At 37.0% G+C, this 24338-nt stretch overlaps 1 protein-coding gene across 2 annotated transcripts in view; it reads right to left on the reverse strand.

Annotated features, from left to right (window-relative positions):
• Positions 1-477: 477 nt before the first annotated feature.
• Positions 478-24338, reverse strand: part of rad50 (RAD50 homolog, double strand break repair protein) — a 49821-nt gene continuing 25960 nt past the window's right edge. For both annotated transcript variants that reach the window (XM_691767.10, XM_005167938.6), the window contains exons 17-26: positions 23992-24185; positions 20895-21005; positions 20650-20742; positions 20450-20563; positions 18702-18829; positions 18338-18562; positions 5157-5242; positions 4501-4643; positions 1314-1447; positions 478-1185 (exon numbers count right to left, since the gene is read on the reverse strand). In XM_691767.10, the coding sequence (XP_696859.4) occupies positions 999-1185; positions 1314-1447; positions 4501-4643; positions 5157-5242; positions 18338-18562; positions 18702-18829; positions 20450-20563; positions 20650-20742; positions 20895-21005; positions 23992-24185 (1415 nt within the window). In that variant the 3' untranslated portion in view covers positions 478-998. The remainder of the gene's footprint in view (positions 1186-1313; positions 1448-4500; positions 4644-5156; positions 5243-18337; positions 18563-18701; positions 18830-20449; positions 20564-20649; positions 20743-20894; positions 21006-23991; positions 24186-24338) is intronic.

A 24338-nucleotide genomic window follows, 5' to 3' on the forward strand; every position in this document is an offset into this window, starting at 1 on the left:
TGTTGTACTGTTTGTGGTTCGCTTCCGTTATTTGGTACAATAGCAATCATACCAGAAGTGAACTGGACCAGAGTTCGCATAAACCGTACCCCAGACCAGCTCTTTCAGGCAGACTCGGGTACAGTTCGTGGGTGCGTACCAGAGTACAGAAGACATGTTAGCTAAACGTACCATACTCTGATGTCAAACGAATTAATACCTGTATAAATGATAGTTTGTTGTACTGTTTGTGGTTCGCTTCCGTTATTTGGAACAATTGCAATCATACCAGAAGTGAACTGGACCAGAGTTCGCGTGAACCGTACCACAGACTAGCTCTTTTAGGCAGACTCGGGTACAGTTCGTGGGTGCGTACCCGAGTTCAGAAGACATGTTAGCTAACCGTACAGTACTCTGACGTCAAACGAACCAATACCTGTATATATACATTATAAAATATACAGATAAAATAAATCAAACTATTAGAGACAAAATTCAGAGTCAAATTCATGAAATAGTTTATGCCAATATTCAAGGTCATAAAGAGTGAGCACAAACGCAAACTGCAATAAGAATGAATTCGGAAATAATTAGAGACAGGCTTTTATATATATATATATATATATATATATATATATATATATATATATATATATATATATATATGATCAATCGTATATATAGTTCAGAAACAGGCAATAGTTCAGAATTAGAATTACGTTAAATCATGTACCTAATCCATAAAACAAATTCCTACGTAAATTGTTTAAACCATTTTCACATTACTTGTTGACCTGAATTAAATACAACACTTTTACATGAGCATGTTATTGTGGACGATTTACAAAGACATTAGTTCTGCTCATGTTTCCTGAACAAGGTGTGATGCAAAAAAAACGCACTGACTGGTTGCTTACGATTTTTTTTTTAAAGTACAAGACAGCTGTGCACCTGTGCTAACTGAACTTTGAACATGTCACCTCTGAAAACATCTCTTTCCTCTCTCATCTGATCTGACATCAGTGCAGGTAGGAGTTGAGGCTGTTGATACTGCATTTGCTGATCTCTGAGCACTGATCCTGGTTCTTCCTGATCCTGTAGAAATGCTCCACATAGTTGGATCTTCCCAGGAGCTCCACGAAATCCTCGTCATGAGTGATGACAAGCAGCTGGAAGTTGCGCTGACGAGAGCGACTTTTGATAATTCTGTAAAAACAAACAGTGAATGAAACTTCTAGCTTTATCTCTATCTTTCTACTTAATAACTGGCTGTATTTATGTTTTAATTATTGTGACTGTATAATTGTGTGTGGGTGTTTTTAATAAAGACTTACTCCACAAGTGCATGTGCCAAAGACTCTATATTCTCCCTGTCTAAGTTGGTAGTGGGCTCATCCAGTGCCAGAATCCCACAGTTCAGGCAGAATGTCTCAGCTAGAGCCAATCGGATTATAAGAGAGGCGAGAACCTACAAACAAACGTGCAGGAAAGTATTGTCAGAATGACAAAAATGTGCAAAATTTGTAAGTACGTGTTTGGTACTGTAAATTAAATAGAAGCAATTGTCTACATCACGTTTAATGGAAATATTCTAAATAGTGGTGGGCCATTATCGGCGTTAACGTAAGGCTCTTAACGAACATAAAAAATAAAAAATAAAAAAAAATCAACGTTAATCAATTCTCAAGGTTGGGTTGTGTGCTGGGTCTGTTCTACGCAAACTGTGATGACTTTCACCTTGATATTTTAGCGCAGATGTATACCTGACCGGTGAGCCAACTGACAAAAAAGTGCCCTTCTGATTTAAATCAGCAGGATGCCCTTCTGGATCTTTCAATTACTTCAAAGAAACTGCTGACTACGTTTACATGGACATCTTTAAATCGAGTTATTTGCCTTTATAGACAATAATATAATTAAGGTGTTTACGTGGAGTGCTTTCATGGAAGAGTTTCCTTTAATTTTGTAACTTTAACTGCAGTTCGGCAGTTTTACTTGTGAACATTTCATTCATGCCCCTGTGACAAACTTGAATGTGCAAATAAGGAGTAAGGACTAGTGAGAGTGTTATTGATTTAATAACGCACACTGAATGGAAAGAAAAAAACTTCCGCAGTTCGCTATGTGTGTGTGTGTGTGTGCGGTCCTTTACTGACAGTCACGTGTGTGGATCTTGTCAAAAAATATGGCGAAAAGTCCTACATGATGGTAATAGTTTGATTGCTGTGTTTACTTTAATAATGCCACTACTATAAGCATAGTCCACATGTCTTAATTCCATTTCTGTTTAGTTCAGTTATGACCTTAGTCGGATTAAGGTGATCAAAAATCGCTGTTTGGAGCTTATGTAGGCCTGCAGTTCAAAATTCATGTTTAACTGAATAAACAGAGAGTAAACACAAGTACATCTTATTGAACATCATTTATTTTATCACCAATTATCACAGTAGAACAGTTTCTCAAGCAGTTTGTGATGCATTTTGGAAACAGGAGATGAGCCCCTGGTCTAATGCGCCACCTGGCTTGAGAAACCCGTTTTCAAAGACTTACTTTTAGTCATTATTTGGGTAGCGCACATATTCGGTAACACTTTATAATAACTACACACTGTAAATCATTTATTAAGCATTAGCTAATAGTGAATTTATCATCTGTTAAGCATTAACTCTACATTAACAACGCAAGTAAGCAGTTTATAAATGCAGCTACAAATTCTCTATTCTTGACTTATAAGCACCTGTATAATGTGTTTAATAATTATACTTTCATACTTAGTTAATGATTTATTTTTCATTACTAAATTAAGCATTGCATTATTTACAAACCATTTGTATTTAGGAGTAGTTGAGGGTTTTTAGGATCACTCAGAATGAGTTAGTAAATGATTAATAAACTATTGAAATCAACATTTATATGTCTTATTATTCAGGCATATTCTAGTGGTTACCATGTATATTAATAAATGCATTATTAACTCAACTTCATCTAGTTTTGTAACCTAATCTTAAGTGAGGACTATTTATGCTTTATAAACCACTTATAAATGACAAATAAAGGCTCAGTTAAATTCTAAACAGGAAAAAAAAAATGACTTTATTCATTCATATTCATTTAAAGATACACAAATGAAACTGTATTTCTGTATTAATGAAAAATTAATCTTTGCAACTTTATCTAAAATAAAATCACTGTACAGTTTAAAAATTGAATCTTATTATATTGTTAAATTATTATATTGTTGTTGTTGTTTAATCCAGTTTCATGTCGTATTTTGACACTCCTGTTATTCAGCAATGTTTAAACTTTACGGTAATTTTACTTTTTTAGAAAAGTTTGCAAGGATTACTGTTCACTTGATTCTGAGCCTTTAATAGTCATTTATAAGGGATTTATAAAGCAAAAATAGTCCTCACTTTAGATTAGGTCACAAAACTGCACAAAGTTGAGTTAATAAAGCATTTATTAACACATTAGTTAACTATTAGTATATGCCTGAATAATGAGATATATAAACATTGATTTGAATAGCTTATTAATAATTTACTAACTCATTTTAAGTTATCCTAAAAACCCTCAACTACTCTTAAATACAACTGGTTTGTAAATAATGCAATACTTAATTTAGTAACGAAATATAAATCACTGACTAAGAATGAAAATACAATTATTAAACAAATTATTTAGGTGCTTATAAGTCAAGAATAGAGCATTTGTAGCTGCAGTTATAAACTGCTTACTAACATTTATTAATGTAGAGTTAATGCTTATCAGATAATGAATTCACTAGATGCTAATGCTTAGTAAATGATTCATAGTGTGTAGTTAATATAAAGCGTTACCCACAGCCATATCACCCTGCAGCCCAAGACCGGTTACTCACTGAAGCTAAGCAGGGCTGAGCCTGGTCAGTACCTGGATGGGAGACCACTAGGGAACACTAGGTTGCTGTTGGAAGTGGTGTTAGTGAGGCCAGCAGGGGGCGCTTAACCTGTGGTCTGTGTGAGTCCTAATGCCCCAGTATAGTGAAGGGGACACTACACTGTCAGTGGGCGCCGTCTTTCGGATGAGACGTTAAACCGAGGTCCTGACTCTCTGCGGTCATTAAAAATCCCATGGCACTTCTCGTGAAAGAGCAGGGGTGTAACCCCGGTGTCCTGGCCAAAGTCCCTCTATCGGCCCTTACGATCATGGCCTCCCAACCATCCCCTTCCACCGAATTGGCTCGATCACTGTCTCTCCACTCCACCTATAGCTGGTGTGTGGTGAGCGCACTGGCGCCGTTGTCCTGTGGCTGCCGTCGCATCATCCAAGTGGATGCTGCACACTGGTGGTAGTGTGGAGAGACCCCCCTCATGATTGTGAAGCGCTTTGGGTGTATGGCCATACACAATAAATGCGCTATATAAATACACATTACATTACATTACATTACCAATTAATATAGAATAAAAAAAATGATCTATGCCCATCTATAATTCTAAAACAATTCTCAATGGAAGATGCATGTAGTTGCTTTTTGACCTTTTGTCCAGCACTGCATCGACCCCGCATGTCCAAGGCTGCGTCTCCTTTCACCATTACCACTCTATAGTTATAGGTCCTTCTCTTCACACCAGCAGATGCATTCTCATCCACATCAGAGCGAATCTCTACATACTCGATGTCTGTGGAAGATCAGAAGACACACTCTATAAACATTTATGCCAAAAGGCCATGTCAAACAATTCAACAACTACAGCAATTATAATGTTTATTCTCTCATTGTGTTTAAGGAATGAATCAACCTGAGATATATCATTAATTTGTTAAATCCCATGTAAATTCATGGGTCACACTTTACAATAAGGTTCATTAGTTAATGTTAATTAATGCATTTACAAACATGAACAAACAATGAACAATACATTTACTACAGTATTTGTTCATGTTAGTTAACGTTAGTTAATGAAAATACAGTTGTTCATTGTTAGTTCATGTTAACTCATGGTGCATTACCTAATGTTAACAAGCATGAGTTTGGATGTTAATAATGCATAAATGTTCAATTAAGATTAATAAATGCTGTACAAGTGTTGTTCATGATTAGTTCATGTTAGTAAATGCATTAACTAATGAACCTTGTTGTAAAGTGTTACCGATACATTCTTTCAACATATCGTTTAAAAACGAAGACAGACCTTGTCCTCTGTATGTGCTCCGCCACAAATCTCTGATGATTTTATTAATCTCCTCCATCTTCATGCTGTGAAACCTCATTATTGTTCTGTAAAAAAACAAAATCATAAATATATATTGTACAGGGATATATGATCTCTTTCAAACCAATAATCAAAAATGTACTATAATTTTGTGTTGTGATGACTAAACTTATGCAAAATATTGTTATTTAATCATATGAAGTACTTTAGAGAGACAATCATAACAAACTTTTGTATGAATTAAGACTTTAGACAGGGTTTCTGCAGATACACTGCACAAAATGCTTTTCTGGCTTAGATTTTTTGTGTTGTTTCAAGTCCAAATATCTACAAATTCTTAAATCAAGAAGCATTTTCTAGACAAGCAAAACATATTGTCTTGTTTTAAGAAATAATACGCCAAAATGAAGTGAGTTTTACTTTAAATCAAGCTAAATATTCTGCCAATGGGGTAAACAAGATAATCTTAACACAAATCGAAAAACAAGAATATTTTGCTTACCCCATTATGGGTATAAATTGTACATGTGTCATATGAAAAATATGAAAATAAGCCAATGTAAAATACTCAGCTCGGGTATCCAAAATACTGTGTATTTAAGTGTAAATAACTTTTATACAGTAGAATAAAAACCAAAGTGATGCATATGTGCATGAAATATAAATTCTACACTTTCAAACGAAACCACTGACGGGGGTCTGGTGCAATGCTAGCGCTTTAAATCTTCAAGCGAAAGTTGATGACGTCATGGACCCGGTACCGGGTTCGCGGAGTTTAACTGGTTAATTCAGTTAAACACAAAATAAGATATTGTGAAGAAAGCTGAAAACCTGTAACCATGACTTCAGTCATATGCAAAAAATACTATGGTTACACATGACTCGAAATCAACCTTTTCGCTTGGTAGCACTTCTAACTTTAAAAATTTAGGCGCATCAGCCAAAATTTAGTCGCACCCACCAATTATGAGCACCGTTACTACAAGTGTTATACAAACATATTGATTGTATTTGAAATCAACACTGATTAAACTAACAAGCAAAAAAAAAAAAAAATCATATATAACGTTATATGCAAATGTGAGGAAAATATGTCTCAACAAAATCCCGTTATCACAAGAAAATAGATTTTTATAACAGAACTGAGTGACCAAGGCATACACGGAGCGCTCACCGGCCCTGCACGCACTGCTTGAATCTGCTTGAATTAACGTGTTAACGGTATAACTAGTAAGATGTGTCATTATTTGCAACTGTAGATGCCATGGTTTCTAAAACTAAATCTGTCAGTGTTATCTTCATTCTCATCTTCAGCGCTTTACAATTTTTCGCGGTAGTAGCTCTCTGTCATCCGTGATTGACAGCTGATATTAACCAATCATTCGCATTCAGTGCTAGAGCAGTGGTGGGCCAATAAGAAGAGCGCGAAGGCGGGGCAAGCATTACGGACTTGGATTTGTTTACTGCAGCAAGTTGACATGACGACTGTTTTAAACCGTTCCTGAGCGATGCGTTTGGCGTTTCAAGTGCAGACAAAGAGCTTAGAGATGCATTCTGCGTGAATGTCTCCCGAATCCGCGCATGTGCTGAACATTTTGCAGTAAAAATTGGTCGCACACTACAATTTTAAACACTCGCAGAAATGCCCCCAAATATATTTCAAGGTCGCATAGATAAAATTTCGGGCGCATATGTGACCAAAATGGTCGAAATTTCGAGCCCTGTTACAGGTTTCCATCATTTAATGTTCAGCAGAAGGAAGACATGTTTGAAACAAGTAAAAGGTGGGCAAATAATGAAAAAATTGTCAATTTTGGAAGAAGTGTCCCTCTTACATTAGATCACGGGTGTCAAACTCAGTTCCAAAAGGGCCGCAGCTCTGCACAGTTTAGTTCCAACCCTAATTAAACACACCTGATCAAACTAATTGAGTCCTTCAGGCTTGTTTGAAAACTACAGGTAAGTGTGTTGGAGCAGGGTTGGAACTAAACTATGCAGGGCTTCGGCCCTCCAGGAATTGAGTTTGACACCCCTGCATTAGATAAAGCTTTATGTATCATCAACTAAAAAACAATTACAGCATTGATTAATCTACTACACATCGATTGATGGCTACACATATAACACATTTCAAAAAGCTTTGTATCCGCAGAATATTTATATCAGTGCACCTCATTCATACAGTAAAAACATTACAAAACAATAACGCAAATTTACATACCATGCATGTCAAGCAAACAAGTTGTTAAAGAAATAACCCTGTAATGAGGCATTATTTTGACTATTTTCAAATGTATGCAATACACTGAAGAAAAAAGCTAATTATTATTTGCTCTATGTTTTAATAGTGTGACTCATTTAACTAAACGTGAGAAACTGTTTTTTTCAGGCTTTTTTTTTCTTTTTCCAAAAACAAACCGTTATTAGAACTGATATTAGAAGAAATCGATATCTGATTGCCACACTTCCTCTGCTCCTTTGCACAAACAGCAATGATGGTATCATGGTGAGAAGAACAGGTCAGCTAGTTCAATGTGTGGTTTAATGAGGAAAACTGCTTTACCAGCATGCATTCAATCAAACAAACGCCTAGAAAAAGTACCACGGGCAGCTGTCCGTGCTTGATGTCCATTTGAAGTCTGAAAATGACTTCATTTTCAAGTCTGAAAATGCTCATCATTAATATGTGGATTCTTAAATGCATGCATCATTTCAAATTCTCAGACTTGGCGTGTGTGCAATCATGACATGTACAGTTGAAGTCAGAATTATTAGCCCACCTGTTTATTTTTTTCCCCAATTTCTGTTTAACGGAAAGAAGATTTTTTTTCAACACATTTTTTAAGCATAATAGTTTTAGTAACTCGTTTCTAACTGATTTATTTTATCTTTGCCATGATGACAGTAAATAATATTAGACTAGATATTTTTCAAGACACTTCTATACAGCTCAAAGTGACATTTAAAGGCTTAACTAGGCAGGTTAGTGTGATTAGGCAAGTTTGTTTTGTAGACTATCGAAAAAAAAATGCTTAAAGGGGCTAATAATTTTGACCATAAAATGTTTTTAAAAAAATTAAAAACTGCTTTTATTCTACCCGAAAAAAATCAAATAAGACTTTCTCCAGAAGAAAAAATATTATTAGACATACTGTGAAAATGTCCTTGCTCTGTTAAACATAACTTAGGAAATATAAAAAAAAATTCAAAGCATGTGATTTAACGAAAAAATAAATAAATAAATAAAAATAATTAACTGTTTCAGTCGAATTCAGATTGTTTTATGTCTACAAGTCTATATTCATATTAGTATTACAACATTGATCCAGCTTTCTAATGTACCGTCTTCAAATAGTATGCTAATACATACAATATATAAAAATCATACATTAAAGGGGATCTATTATGCTCTTTTTTTAACAAAGAAATGAAAGTCTCTGATGTCCCTAGAGAGTGTACTGTATGTGAAGTTTTACCTCAAAATACCCCACAAATACATTTTTTATAACTATTTGTGAAACTGCCTTTTTTAGGCTTTGATACAAATTGTGTTGTTTTGGTGACTGCCACTTTAAATTTGCACTATTTATTGCTATTTTCAGTCAAATACTACCCTAATTTTCAAGTTTTGCTCCACAATGTTTAAATAACATCCATTTGTGCTAGTTTGTGGGTGTTCAGGTCTGAAAAGGTGGTGTGTTAAAATGCATTGTTGGCGCATTGCTATTATGAGAAACTGAAATTGACTGAAATTTATTATCAGTTTTTTCTCAATCTGAAATTGTTCTTGAAGTAGACTACTGTTCTATGCTAGCCTACTGTATTGTTTTATGCTTAAATTGGTTAGAGACCTTATTTCATGTTTTGATAGAGATAAAACCTGCTGTGACACAAATTAAATTTAAAACCGTACTATTTTGATAAATGTGGTTTAATGAAGTGTAAGAGATAATAATAATAATAATAATAATTCCTTACATTTATATAGCGCTTTTCTGGGCACTCAAAGCGCTTTACATAGTGGGGGGGATCACCTCATCCACCACCAGTGTGCAGCATCCACCTGGATGACGCGACGGCAGCCATTTTGCGCCAGACCGCACACCACACACCAGCTGATTGGTGGAGAGGAGACAGTGATGCAGCCAATTGAATATGGGGATGTTTAGGTGGCCATGATGGATGAAGGCCAGTGGGCAGATTTGGCCAGGATGCCGGGGTTAAACCCCTACTCTTTTCGAAGGACATCCTGGGATTTTTAACGACCACAGAGAGTCGGGACCTCGGTTTAACGTCTCATCCGAAAGACGGCGCTCACTGAGCAGTATAGCGTCCCCGTCACTATACTGGGGCATTAGGACCCACACAGACCGCAGGTTGGGCGCCCCCTGCTGGCCTCACTAACACCACTTCCGGCAGCAACCTAGCTTTCCCATGTGGTCTCCCATCCAGGTACTGACCAGGCGCAGCCCTGCTTAGCTTCAGTGGGCGACCATGTGAGAGTTGCAGAGAGCTAGCTGCCGGCTATGCCGGGATGTTGTTAATACACTTTTATTTTCTCGAATAAACAATTTTTAAAAAATGTGTATGTTTGACCCCTGACTTTACTCACAACACTCAGTGCGGCCCTTACCAAGTTTGGATTTGACACCCCTGCTTTATAGCATCCAGCTGAGTGTTGTTTTGGGAGGCATATTTTATCGCTGTACCTTTTACCTTCTTCCTTGACCCTAAATGTACCTGCTATGTGTATAGAAAGAATGCTGATATGACATATGAAACATAATCGGTAGTTGGCAAATATATTGATTTGATATGTATGTAAATCTGACTTTAATAGTCAGTGACTCACCAGCCACAAACCTCAATGCACGTCATTGTTTGAGGCGGCACTCATGTCTAGGGCCAGACAGAATCTGCTGACATTTTTTGATATTTCTGCAGAGAATTTAATAAAAATTTGCAGTATTTATGCGGAATTTTGGAGTATCATAACTAAAAACTTAAAATATTTATCTTTTATTTTAACTTTTATTTAATGTTTCAATGCAAATCCAATTAGATCCATTTATTTGGTCAACAAAGCAAGTCTCTCATATAATATCTCTACTAAGAGAACATATTACTTTACAAACTGTACTGGAAGTAAATCATATGAACATTTAATATTATTATTATTATATCACAAAATATTAGTGAAATTAATTTAAATGCTGAATAAATATAAATTTACTCACATATACACAAGTAAATAAATAGACTCAATGATGGGCTAAAATTCTGTGGAAATCTGCAGATTTCTGCGCATGCAGATTCCGTGTGGGCCAACTCATGTCTCATCACAGGAGCAAACAAAACTGACATTTAGCCTACAATCCTTGCACAACCTAAACTTTTATCTGTTATTTTTCTTTTTTTAGGAAACAATTTTAAGGTGAGAGTTTGGAAACCAGATCTAAATTTAGCAGGAACGGTTGGGTCGGGTAGAAAACTGGGCGGGTCGGGCAGCGGGTGCACAAAAGCTGAATATACGGTGGGAGCGGTAAGTCGCGGAATAAAACCTGGCGGGAGCTGGACTAAAAATTTAGTCCTGCGCAGATCTCTATTTAGATACAACCACACTTCATTATTATTGTTCATTTATTTATTTGCTAAAAAATAGAAATGAATTTAGAAAGTTTGGAAACAAATCTTTTCACTTAACAAACTAAATTAAATATGTAGGCTAATAAATGTCTTCAGTGGAGTGCGTACAACACCGTTTCCTTATTCATGAGAGTAAAGGAGTAAAGAGTAAAAGTAAAGTAAAAAGAAAGTAGAGGTCAAATATAGGAGGCTCATTCTTTATCTTTGCGCTGCAGATGGTCTGTTCTCCTGTTTTCTTGCTAGTAAAGCATTCAGTTTTTCCTCTTACAAAGTCAGCCGTGTAAATCACAAATGCATCATGGCGTGACGCAAATAAAGGGAACGGGAGATAAGATTGGTTTGATGCATGTTATTCTCAAAACACACCTATAACTCATTAAGGCCCCGTTTACACTGCCAGTTAAATGTGACCAGTTCCATTTTTTTGCTCATATGTGACACAGATCGGATCTGTTTTTGGCTGTGTAAACACGAAAAAACACACATGCATTCGGATATTCAGAGATCAGTTTCAGGCCTCCTTCATGTGTGGAAATAAATCAGATATAGATTTCGGATATGTGACAATGCGACTGTCATGTAAACAGGCAGATCGGATTTATTGAGGCATTCCGTTCTGTACATCATTAAACTTGCGACAATGTGGAGCTTCTCCGTGGTTTAATGACAAAGAAGGAAGAGCGTGTGTGGAGATACCAACGCGGTAAACAACAACAACAGAGGAAACATGGAGGAAAGTGGTCAGTCGCCAGAATTTGCTCCGACCATACTTAAGATCTCTCGTACCCGCAAATTCCTCTGAATGGTGGAGGACATCCTAAAGCATAAAAACCATAAGCGCAAGCTGCGATGACGGCCCCCTTCCCAACTCCTCCGCCTCAAAATTATTTTAAAGTTGGGCGAACTTTGTGTTGTAACGTTTGCTTTTTGTCGCTATTACTACAGGCACAGATAAAGGCAAAAATCATACTCAAGTTAAAAAGTACCATTACTTGCCAAAAATGTAGTGCAAGTAGATTAAATGTATCTGTTGTAAATATTACTTAAAGTATAAGTAATAGGTAGCCCTTTCAAAAGTACTCAAGAGTAGTGAGTATTGAGTATTACCGACACAATCTCACGGCAATTCGTAACTTTTTCATTTAGTGGTTAATTCGTATGAATTCGTACGATTTAGTACGATTTGCTTTTCCCCTAATGACGGTTGGGGTTAGGGGTGGGGTTAGGTGCCACACCTCCTTTCTAAAATCGTATAATTTCGTACGACTGAAATCGTACGAATTCGTACGAATTAGCCACTAAACTGGCAAAACGTAAAATACTTACGTTTTCTTGTGAGATCAGGCTGGTATTACACTGTAAAAAGCTGATGCATTTACAGGTAATCTGTACATTCTGTAGTGCATTTAGTTATTGCCCAGCAACGTCATAAGACATTAATATTAGGTTTGATTTAGGTTGTGATGTCAGGTGACCAAAATTCAATGTCTAAGGACAACATTATTTTGATGTCCAATAACAACATCAAATGACATATTTGGTTGAGTTTAGATTGTGTTAAAAAGTGATGAAAATCCAACGTCGAGCCAGCATCTTAAACCAACGTCATATTGATGTCAAATACTGACATTTATTGGTCCAACCAATATCTGATAGACGTCATAGTGGTAACGTCCACAAACCATCAAGCTGTAACATCATTAGATGTAGATATTTGGCTGATTTCGGGTTAAACATTGATGTTGGCCTTACGTTGGGTTCTGACGTCAACCTGATTTTCATTTCCAAACAAAATGCAACGTTCCATGACGTTAAGGTACAACTTCAATCTGATGTCATGTTGACGTCTTGTGCCTGCTGGGTGTTTAAGGCCATTTCGGTCTTCGTTCAGTTAACGTCCATCATTTTTCATCAGTGACATGTCTCTGGGTCAATGCGTGTAAAGATTTTGGACATTTTCTTGAACACTTATATTGCTTCCAAACAGTTTGCGGCAATTATAAATCGTTCATGCCTTGAAGTTGTTCATTATTATGCGATTTACCTGTTTACTTCTATGTCTGATTTGATTGGACAGGAATCACAGGACCGAATTTTCTAATCCCCATAAACAAGAAAAAATAAAGTAGTTACTGCAGTTTGAAGAAACGTAATGGAGTAAAAGAACCGACACAGCATTAAAAATGTACTCAAGGGAAAGTAAAAGTACAATTTTTAAAAACTATTTAGCAAAGTATAATTTCAGAGAAAAACTACTCAATTACAGTCATTTGAGTATTTGTAATTTGTTACTTTACAAATGTGATAATGATAGATGAAGATTAAAAGATTTCAAAATGGAAACTAAATCCGCTGTACAGGGTCGGTTCGATTGCAATTTTAAAACCTAAAAAATGCGAATTTACAGCATTTTAAGACAAATTAGAGCCTTATTTTTATACTGTGGAATTTAAGACTTTTAGGATCCGTGGACATACTGTTTACTTTAGTCAAATGTATGAGCTTTAAATGATTATACAATAAAACTGTTACTTCTATTTTGTTATTTGTGGCCTGTGAATGTCACAACAGTGTTCCTGGCATATACAATAGTGGCATGTGGTGTGTTTTCATTCAGGGCACATTTGATGACAATCAGCACCTCCAAGTCCGAGGCCATGGTGCTTCACCGGAAAAGGTGGTTTGCCATCTCCAGGTTGGAGGAAAGTTCTTACCCCAGGTGGAGGACTTGAAATATCTTAGGGTTTTGGTGCAGCGGCAGCAATAATGCGGTCAATGTAACGGTCTGTTGTGGTAAAGAAGGAACTGAGCTGAAAGGCAAAGCTCTCGATTTACTGGTCAATCTACGCATCTACTCTCACCTATGGTCATGAGCTTTGGCTCATGACCGAAAGGTCAAGATCTCAGATACAAGCAGCCGAAATGAGTTTCCTTTGCAGGGTGGCAGGTAGATAAGGTGAGGTGCTCTGACACCTTGGAGGAGTTTGGAGTAGAGCCGCTGCTCCTCCACATGGAGAGAAGTCAGCTGAGGTGGCTCAGGTGGCTCTGTTTCAGATGCCTCTTGTACACCTACCTAGGGAGGTGTTCCAGGCATGTCCCACCAAGAGGAGGCCTCGAGGAAGACCCAGCGCACGCTTTAAGGACTATGTCTCTCGGCTGGCCTGGGAACGCCTTGGGGTCCCCCCAAGGAGCTAAAGAAGGAAGTCTGGAGTTTTCTCCTAAGACTGCTGCCCCTGTGACCCAGCCACGGAGAAGCGGTAAAAAATGAATAAATGTGTGGAAAAAACTGTTCATTCACTCGCTCATCCAGTCATTTCATTTTATGTAATGTAAACAAAATTGAGAATGACGCCAGGAAAAACCAAGTGGCAAACTTCTAAAATACACATGAACGTTTACTTTTCTGCAATATTTGCCAACAATTCAGATTACAGTATGTGAATTGTTACAAGAGCAGCACACAAATCAAACTAATCAATCTGTTACTTTTTTATCAACTCCACTGAATTTATCTTCTTTGGCTGTGCTATCTAATGTTGTGGTGTGGTAAACTAAAACGACATAAAAATAACTTTGAATAAATATTTGATTAAATATACAACATCCCTGAAAAGAACGTGAACACTGAAATGGCCTCATATCCAGTGGTCACATTCAGGGTTTGCTAAAAGATAAGCAACAAACCCTGAAACCTTGAAAGAACATGTTGTGGATTTACGTTGCGCAATTTGACCTAAAACAGTCATTACTGTTGCAAAATGAACAAAGCCCAAAATAGACATGCAATAAAAAAAGCCGTTGACCTATTAAGAACATATTTAGAATTCAGAAACAATGAGTCATTAATAAACTTCTACAGCTACTGCATCTCCAGCGCAATATTTGTATCAATGCCTGATTTGTATAGTATTGACAACTGTGACACGTTAAGTACATTAAAATTGTGTACATTATTTCTAAGGAAAGTGCAGATTAATGCCTCAAACAGTCAGGATATCATCACTGTAGATGTAAATGTGGCTGCAAAGCTACTTAGACACCCACAGTGTGGAGAGACCTTCCCTCATGATTGTGAAGCGCTTTGGGTGTACGGCCATACACAATAAATGCGCTATATAGAAATACACATTACATTACATTACATTACAAGTCTGCCATTAGAAAAAATAACTTATACTAAAAGCTAAACAACGTGTATTTGAAAACATATGGAGTCCTTTCATTAGTTATATCAAAGAAGTGGAATTAACAGAGGAAGAAGTTGATGGATAATTTTTGATGGACAATGCAGTTCTAGCTTTATAGTTCCTGAGTACCTAGTACTCAGTATGATTATAATTGTCATGTTAAAAATAGACATGCAATAAAAAAGCCGTTGACCTATTAAGAACATATTTAGAATTCAGAAACAATGAGTCATTAATAAACTTCTACAGCTACTGCATCTCCAGCGCAAAATTTGTATCAATGCCTGATTTGTATTGTATTGACAACTGTGACACGTTAAGTACATTTAAATTGTGTACATTATTTCTAAGGAAACTGCAGATTAATGCCTCAAACAGTCAGGATATCATCACTGTAGATGTAAATGTGGCTGCAAAGCTACTTAGACACCCACAGTCCTACTGATGTAATTTCTGTGAAGACGATACCAATCTAAAGCAATGATGACGACTTGGGACTTTCTCTGTAAATCACAGGAAACAAGCAACACCATTTCAACCAATAATTTCATTAATCATTAATTATTGATTAATAATTAAATAATAATGTTACTGATGACTCTGTGTATGTTAAGATATATATATATATATATATATATATATATATATATATATATATATATATATATATATATATATATATATATAGTAGAGATTAGGATTTAGGATTAAAGACAAAATTATAAAAATTTCTGTGACATTTAAATTCTTTTAAAAATGTTGAATTCTTGTTGAAATCTTGAATTTTCGGATAAAGAATGGGAAGCAGCTTGCACTAAAGCTCACACTATGTCTATAAATTCACGTCTTAAATTTATACAATATAAATGGATCATGCGGACATATGTAACAGCAGTACAATTAACTAAATATAATAAAAACATACCAGATATATGTACGGAAGCTAGAGGAACCTTGTTTCACTGTATTTGGCAGTGCACAAAAATTTAATTATTTTGGGAAGAGGTAAGAATCATAAATGAAAAAATTATTTCAAAACAAATCCTCCTCGACCCAAAGCGTTTTTTGCTAGGTTTATAACTAGAGGACCCAGCGAATAAGTATTTATAGACCTCAGCTTGCTTTATGCCAAAAGATGTGTAGCTTTGCTATGGACAAAGACGCAAAGACCAATTGCTACTCAATGGATAAGACAAATGTCATCTTTCGGATGAGACATTAAACCGAGGTCTTGACTCTCTGTGGTCATTAAAAATCCCATGGCACTTCTAGTGAAAGAGCAAGGATGTAACCCCGGTGTCCTGGCCAAAGTCTCTCTATCCGCCCTTACGATCCTGGCCTCCCAATCATCCCCTTCCCCTAAATTGGCTCTATCACCGTCTCTCCACTCCACCAATAGCTGGTGTGTGGTGAGCGCACTGGCGCCGTTGTCCTGTGGCTGCCGTCGCATCATCCAAGTGGATGCTGCACACTGGTGATGGTGTGGAGAGACCCCCCTCATGATTGTGAAGCGCTTTGGGTGTACGGCCATAAACAATAAATGTGCTATATAAATACACATTACATTACATTACATTACAAGTCTGCCATTAGAAAAAATAACATACTAAAAGCTAAACAACGTGTATTTGAAAACATATGGAGTCCTTTCTTTAGTTATATCAAAGAAGTGGAATTAACAGAGGAAGAAGTTGATGGATAATTTTTGGTGGACAATGCAGTTCCAGCTTTATAGTTCCTGAGTACCTAGTACTCAGTATGATTATAATTGTCAAGTTTGAATAGATTACCATTAATGACAAAAAGAGGAGCAGTTTTACTTTTATTTTATTTATTTATTTTTTGTTTCTTCACTTTTAGTTTTTATTATATATATATATATATATATATATATATATATATATATATATATATATATATATATATATATATATATATATATATATATATACAGTTGAAGTCAAAATTATTAGCCCCCTTTTGATTTTGATTTTCTTCTTTAAATATTTCCCAAATGATTTTTAACAGAGCAATGAAATTTTCACATTATGTCTGATAAAGATAAAATAAATCAGTAATTAGAAATGAGTTATTAAAACTATTATGTTTAGAAATGAAATCGGGAAAAAAATAAACAAAGTGTAATAATTCAGGGGGGCGAATAATTCTGACTTCAACTGTGTGTGTGTGTGTGTGTGTGCATAAATATATAGTTGAAGTCAGAATTATTTGCCCCCTTTTGATTTTTTTTCTTTTTTTTATATTTCCCAAATTATGCTTAACAGAGCAAGGAAAATTTCACAGTATGTCTGATAATATTTTTTTTTCTGGAGAAAGTCTTATTTGTTTTATTTCGGCAAGAATAAAATCAGTTATTAATTTAAAAAAAAAAATTTTTGGGACAAAATTATTAGCCCCTTTAAGCTAATTTTTTTCGATAATCTACAGAACAAACCATCGTTATACAATAACTTACCTAATTACCCTAACCTGCCTAGTTCACCTTATTAACCTAGTTAAGCATTTAAATGTCACTTTAAGCTGTATAGAAGTGTCTTGAAAAATATCTAGTAAAATACTGTCATCATGGAAAAGATAAAATAAATCAGTTATTAGCAATAAGTTTTTAAAACTATCATGCTTAGAAATGTACTGAAACAATCTTCCCAGAACAGAACAGAAATTGTAGAAAAAAATAAACGGGCGCTAATAATTCAGGGGGGCTAATAATTCTGACTTCAACTGTATATATATATATATATATATATATATATATATATATATATATATACACATACATACATACATATGCTTATTGTCGAACCCTGCTTTTAAGAAAACTAGAATTTAAAAAATTATTTCCAACCAGCCAAAGTGGCTAGTGGAGGTGTCTGTCTAACCAGCCAGAGCTGAAGTCTACCCGCATTTGGTGGGTGTTAATGTAAAGCCTTGCCTAAGATGCATTAATTACGTCAGGTTTCCACTTTTTTCTTGTGCTTGAATGTTAAAACTGGCCTTCTTTGAATTGTCAATCACCGAAATGGTTAAATTATTGTATATACTGTCAACACATACAGAATAGCAAGATAACTGTTGCAATGGTATGGTAAATATTTCAGGGGAGTTCCTGTGAAGTCCACTTGTTAGTGATGATTCATTTACTGAGTCAGACTTCCTCAAGTCTAGTTAATCTCTTAAATGCCCTGTTGCTGACTGACGCTTCTCTGATACGGTCTGTTGAACCACATCAAAACCAACCTACACATCCTGACAAACCGCTACCTGACTCTACCCATTAGAAACCCCCTGATAATAAAATCAGCTTACTGGTCTAGGGCTTTATAGTAGATGTCCAGGTCTTTATTGGCCAGCTCTGTTGTTCTCATCACAATCATTTTGTCTCTGTAGAGATCCTCGGCCCGGCAATATTGATCCTCATTGAGTTCTTTACGAAAGCGGAGGATCTCATCCTCGTAGCCTTTCTGTCGACCAAGCGCCACACTGCGGTTCTTTTTTAGGTCCTCCAACTTTCGCTCTACTTCTCGTCGCTCACTTGACAACAATAAATACATTTTAAAAGATGAATTTAGGTTCACATTAAAATGATTAGAAAAAAAATTAAGTGGGATGGAAGTTATATAAAGTATTCAAACTGTGTTAAATTATTGCATGCTAACAAATGATTTCATACTTGCGCAGCTGCAGGACTTGCATGTTGCCCATTTCCTTAATTAAGGCCTCTCGTTTTCTGGACACCTCTTTCAGCTCCTCCACGCGCTTTCGTAGAGTCAAGTTGTCCTGCAGCCAGCGCTCTTGAACCTTAAGTTAGACAATACATGCAGTTGAAGTCAGAATTATTAGTCCCCCTGTATTATTAGCGCCCCTTTTTATTTTTCCCCCCAAATTCTGTTTAATGGAGGGAAGATTGCTTCAGCACATTTCTAGGCATAATAGTTTTAAAAACCTATTTCTAATAACTGATTTATTTTATCTTTGCCATGATGACAGGAAATAATATTTTACTTGATATTTTTCAAGACACTTCTATACAGCTTAAAGTGACATTTAAAGGCTTAACTAGGTTAATAAGGTGAACTAGGCAGGTTAGAGTAATTAGGCAAGTTATTCTATAAAGATGGTTTGTTCTGTAGATTATCGAAAAAAAATTAGCTTAAAGGGGCTAATAATTGTGTCCCTAAAATGGTGTCTAAAAAATTATAAACAGCTTTTACTCTAGCCGAAATAAAACAAATAAGACTTTCTCCAGAAGAAAAAATATTATCAGACATTCTGTGAAATTTTACTTGCTCTGTTAAACATAATTTGGGAAATATTAAAAAAAGGAAAAAAATTAAAAGGGGGCTAATATTTCTGACTTCAACTATATAAATGCATACACACACACACACACACACACAGTTGAAGTCAGAATTATTCGCCCCCCTGATTTATTAGACCCCGTTTATTTTTTCCCCGATTTCATTTCTAAACATAATAGTTTTAATAACTCATTTCTAATAACTGATTTATTTTATCTTTACCATAATTTATTCATTCACTCATTTTCTTTTCGGCTTAGTCCCTTTATTCATCCGGGGTGCCCAGAGTGGAATGAACCACCAACTTATCCAGCACATTTTAAGCAGGGGACACCCTTCCAGCTGCAATCCATCTCTGGGAAACATCCATACACACTCATACACTACGGCCAATTTAGCCTACCCAATTCACCTGTACCACATGTCTTTGGACTGTGGGGCAAACCGGAACACCAGGAGGAAACCCACGCGTACACGGGGAGAACATGCAAACTCCACACAGAAACGCCAACGGACCCAGCCGAGGCTTGAACCAGCGACCTTTTTGCTGTGAGGCGAAATCACTACCTACTGCGCCACCACGTCGCCCTCTTTGCCATAATGACAGTAAATAATATTTGACTAGATTTTTTCAAGACATTTCTAATCATAATATTTTTAATAATCCATGTCTAATAACTGATTTATTTTATCTTTGCCATGATGACAGTAAATAATATTTTACTAGATATTTATCAAGACACTTCTATACAGCTGAAAGTGACATTTCAAGGGTAAACCAGGTTAATAAGGTCAACTAGCCAGGTTAGAGTATTAGGCAAATTATTGTATAACGATGGTTTGTTCTGTACCCTATAGATCGTTTAATAATTCAACTGTACTGTCATCATGACTAAAGAAATTAGTTATTAAAACTAATGTGTTGAAAAAATCTTGTCTGTTAAACGACACTATTTGAAAATGAATATTTTAAAATCAAGCAAAATGATTAGCCCTCCTGTAAAATTGTAAATTAACTGTATCAATTTTAGAATGAGTCATATAATACCGCAGGTCTACTACATTGGCACAATTGCAATTGAGGTAAAAATGCAAGGATAATAGCAAAGGTGCTCGGCACCTTCTGAGTGTCAATGTCTTGTCGGATGTTGCCCATGTCTTTATTGGTCTTCTCCCGCTGTTTTTCGGCCTCATGTAGTTGTTTGTCCATCTCCTGTAGTTCAGTTTCTTTTTGCTAAATTAGAAAGAGCAAAAATAAATAGAAAAAAAATATGAACACTGGAAATCAAATTTAAAAGAAAACACGCAAATATGTCGTACCTCTTTGTAGCTGTCTTTGCCCTCTTCAATGTACTTGGTGATCTCTTTTTCAAAGAGGGTGATGTTTTTCATTTTTTCCTTAATCGCATTTATCTAAACGAAAGTATAAAGCTTTTATATATGACGCACATTTTGATAAGCAAATTGAACGTAATACCTCTAAAGTAGTACATTGTGTTGAATCATTTCACAGTAAATAGAAAATATCAGATGAAAACTTAAAACACAAATGCCGAAACAAACACCTTTTCCTGTCCTTCCTCCTGTTTTTTCCTCCTGCGCTCAACGAGGTCCTGTTTCTCCTGCTGGAGCTTCTCCAAAGTAGCAGCTAGAGGAGAGGCCTGCTCCTTTGCATCCTAATAAACACAATTTGAGATAACAATAAGAACATGCTTACACTACCTTTTAAAAGTCTGAGGTCTGCAAAATAGTTTTTTTCTTTCTTCACACACTAATCTAACCCCCTATACTAAACCCCTAATCTAACCCCTCTATACTAAACCCCCTTAGTGCCTACTCACACTGTGCCATCCGTCCCGTGCCCAGGCCTGTTTCCCGGATCGTTTGAGAAGTGTGAGTGCGCTGAATCGGGCTCAAGCACGGTTCACTCGGCCGGCCCTGGCCCGGTTGGAAGAGGTGTGCCTGAGCGCGGTTCACTTTGGCTTTGGCGCGGTACGCTTGTGTGTGAGTGCAAAACGTGCCAAAGCCCGAAACTGAAAGCGAGACGTGACTTTTCAGGGGCTGTTTCATATGGATTTATTAATCATTCTTACTGTTCAGTGAACGCAAACTGCCGTAGTTTATTAAAGACGAGAACTCCTCACAGCACAACAGCTGTGAGGGTTCAGCAGACCTCCTCATTCCTGAAGCACGAGGGCTTTATGATTGTTTATGAGCGCCAAAAGTGGTGGATCTGTACGGCGAAATATCTGACTGCGTGTCACCGCATCCCTAAGGACTGTTTGGCGAAATATTTGACTGCATGTCACTGCATATCAAACGTCTGACACAATATAACTAGAGAAATCTCCACTGTGCTGCTGAGTGAGAGAGCGCTTCTCACTGAACAGCGCAGCAGCGATGACGTAAGCGTGCTCATTTGTGGTATGAGTGCGGGCCGTCGGGGGAGACGGGAGGGGGTGACAAGCATGCTTTGGCCCGGTTCAAGGCAACTGTACCTAGTGTGAGTACTGCCTTAGACTTTTATCTTTGGGGTCATCTGAAGGCAATTTTCTATGGTGTGACGATACATGATGTGCAGCACCTGAAACTACCCATACTGGAAGCCTGTGCTGGCATTTCTCCTGCGGTGTTGCTATCAGTGTGTGAAGAGTGGGAGAAGAGGGTTGCATTGACAATCCAACACAATGGGCAGCACATTAAACACATTTTATAAGTGGTCAGAAACTTGCAAATAATTCATTAAAGAATAAAGTTGTGTTAAAATCAAGTACACCATTGCTTTTCTAGTGAAATTCCCAATAAGTTTGATAAATGGCCTACCCTGTAGAATAAACTTGCTGTATGGTTTGATGAACTTAGTGACAAACATTAGGCATGACACCAAACAATCTGATAAAAAATTTAGAATCCAAAAGAGGAAGGATGTGGTTGCATAAAACTGATCAACCTGCCCGGAGGTACTGGATAGTGCACATATGAGTGCAAAAAGCCTTCTGCAGATTTAATGCTATGAGATATGACAGACATTAAACTGTTTTGAGCCCTCAGGGGCTAATCCTTATGGCCTTAGTGTTAAGCCAACTGCTCATCAAAAATCCCTGACTGGCTCAGCAGTCAAACACAAGCATGTTCTAATGGATGTCTGAATCAAAGCCATGACTATAGAGTTGTGTCCAGCAGATTAGCCAGTGGCGGATCTAGGAATGTTTTAGGGATGCACTGATATAGATTTTTTTGGCCGATATCGATAACCGATAACTCTTTAGATTTTAGACTATTACTTGTGTGTATTTAAATGCCTAAAACATAAATGGTTCCACTTTATATTAAGGGGCCTTATTTAATAGTTTGTTACAATGTACTTATTGTGTAAATACATGTATTTACTATGTACTCATGCTTGATTAAATACATACCTTAACCCACCCTTAAACCTACCCATACCACCAAACCTGTCCATAACCCAACCTCTATCCCAACTTAAAGGCACCACAAGTGTTCTCAAATACATTAAAAACACAGTAAGTACATTGTATTTATTTTTTTGATGTAAATACATAGTAGGTAAGGACACTTAATGGAACCACATAAATTAAGCATTAGGCGGTTAAATTGTGATAATATGATACGTCTTTTTTAGCAGGGTTAAGTTGGTTTTGTTTTCAAAAAGAAAAGAAAAAAAGAAGCACTTTTCCGACGGTCCCTTAATGAGAGCTCTGCTCAGCGCGCTTACGCTAACTTGTCATGCTTATCAAGCTGGATAACGAGTAAAACATCAGCACCAGGGACTTTACAGTCCTCACTTCAAAATGGAACAAAAGTAGGACCCTGCTGTCGAACTCCTTTCCTTCTCATCCCTGTCTATGAGGCGCCGAACTCATCATCGTATCTGTGCGCGAGAGACCGTGTTCACTCCGCTCCACACTGAACTAAAGTGTTTTTTAATATTCAAACGTCCCAATGTCACGCGACACAACGAATCAATTATGAAACTCGTTGCCAACGCTTTTAGTAATTGATTTTTATCGATTTGTTGTTGAAGCACACACTCGCATTAAGGGTGATTTATACTTCTGCATCAAACGCCGGTGTATGCTACGGCGCTGACGCATAGCCCTTCGCCGTGGCCGTCGCTGACGTGCACCTCTCAAAAATTGTAACTACACGTCGCAACGACGCATAGTGCAAGCTCTGTGATTGGTCGGCTTGGTATCGCTGATGAGTCTGGGCAGGACTGAGAGCCACGCGAATGGCGCGAGCTGGACGCAAGCACAATGGAGCGATTGTTTATAAGTGTGGAGTCCCGTGAAGGAGCTCCGGATGGAAAGTTTTGTTCTGGGTGTTTACTTCATGGTTAAAGTTGTTGCACGTCCGCCTGTTCCTGCCTCAAAATGTGCGAGTTTGAGCCACTTGTACATCCATGAAGTGTTCAGAAAAGCAAAACAGAAGCAAAGAAACTCGACACAGAGGAACATTTACACCTCACTGCCAACTAGCGTTTCGGAAGTGTTAATGCAGACCAACAGAGACAGCGCGCAGAAGTATAAATGCACAGCTGCACGTGTTGCCTGCGCCGTGAGTTACGCCGGTCACTTGATGCAGAAGTATAAACCAGGCTTTATGACTTAGACACGTTAAAAGGAAGTTGGCGATTCTCACTCGAATGTCCCTGTGGAGTGTCTGGATCTCGGTGGAGAACTCCACACACTGCTCCTCCAACTGCTGACGCTTCTGCATGTTGCTGGAGATCTGCAGCTTTTCTCCACGAATCTCGTTCACACTGCTCCTCAAGGCCTGGATCTGCTCCTGCTGGTCCTGAATTAGTTTCCTCTTTAGCTCGATCTTACTGGAAGCTACATATGTTGAGCATCACAAAGACAAACAAAAATGAACAGGGTCATATTTGCATAACATTTTCATAATAGTTGTTATATACTGAATTCATTAATTTTTTTTTTCTGCTTAGTCCCTTTGTTAATATGGGGTCGCCACAGCCATATAACCAC

Source organism: Danio rerio, chromosome 21 (genome assembly GCF_049306965.1).
Source record: "Danio rerio strain Tuebingen ecotype United States chromosome 21, GRCz12tu, whole genome shotgun sequence".
NCBI classification, from domain to species: Eukaryota; Metazoa; Chordata; class Actinopteri; order Cypriniformes; family Danionidae; genus Danio; species Danio rerio.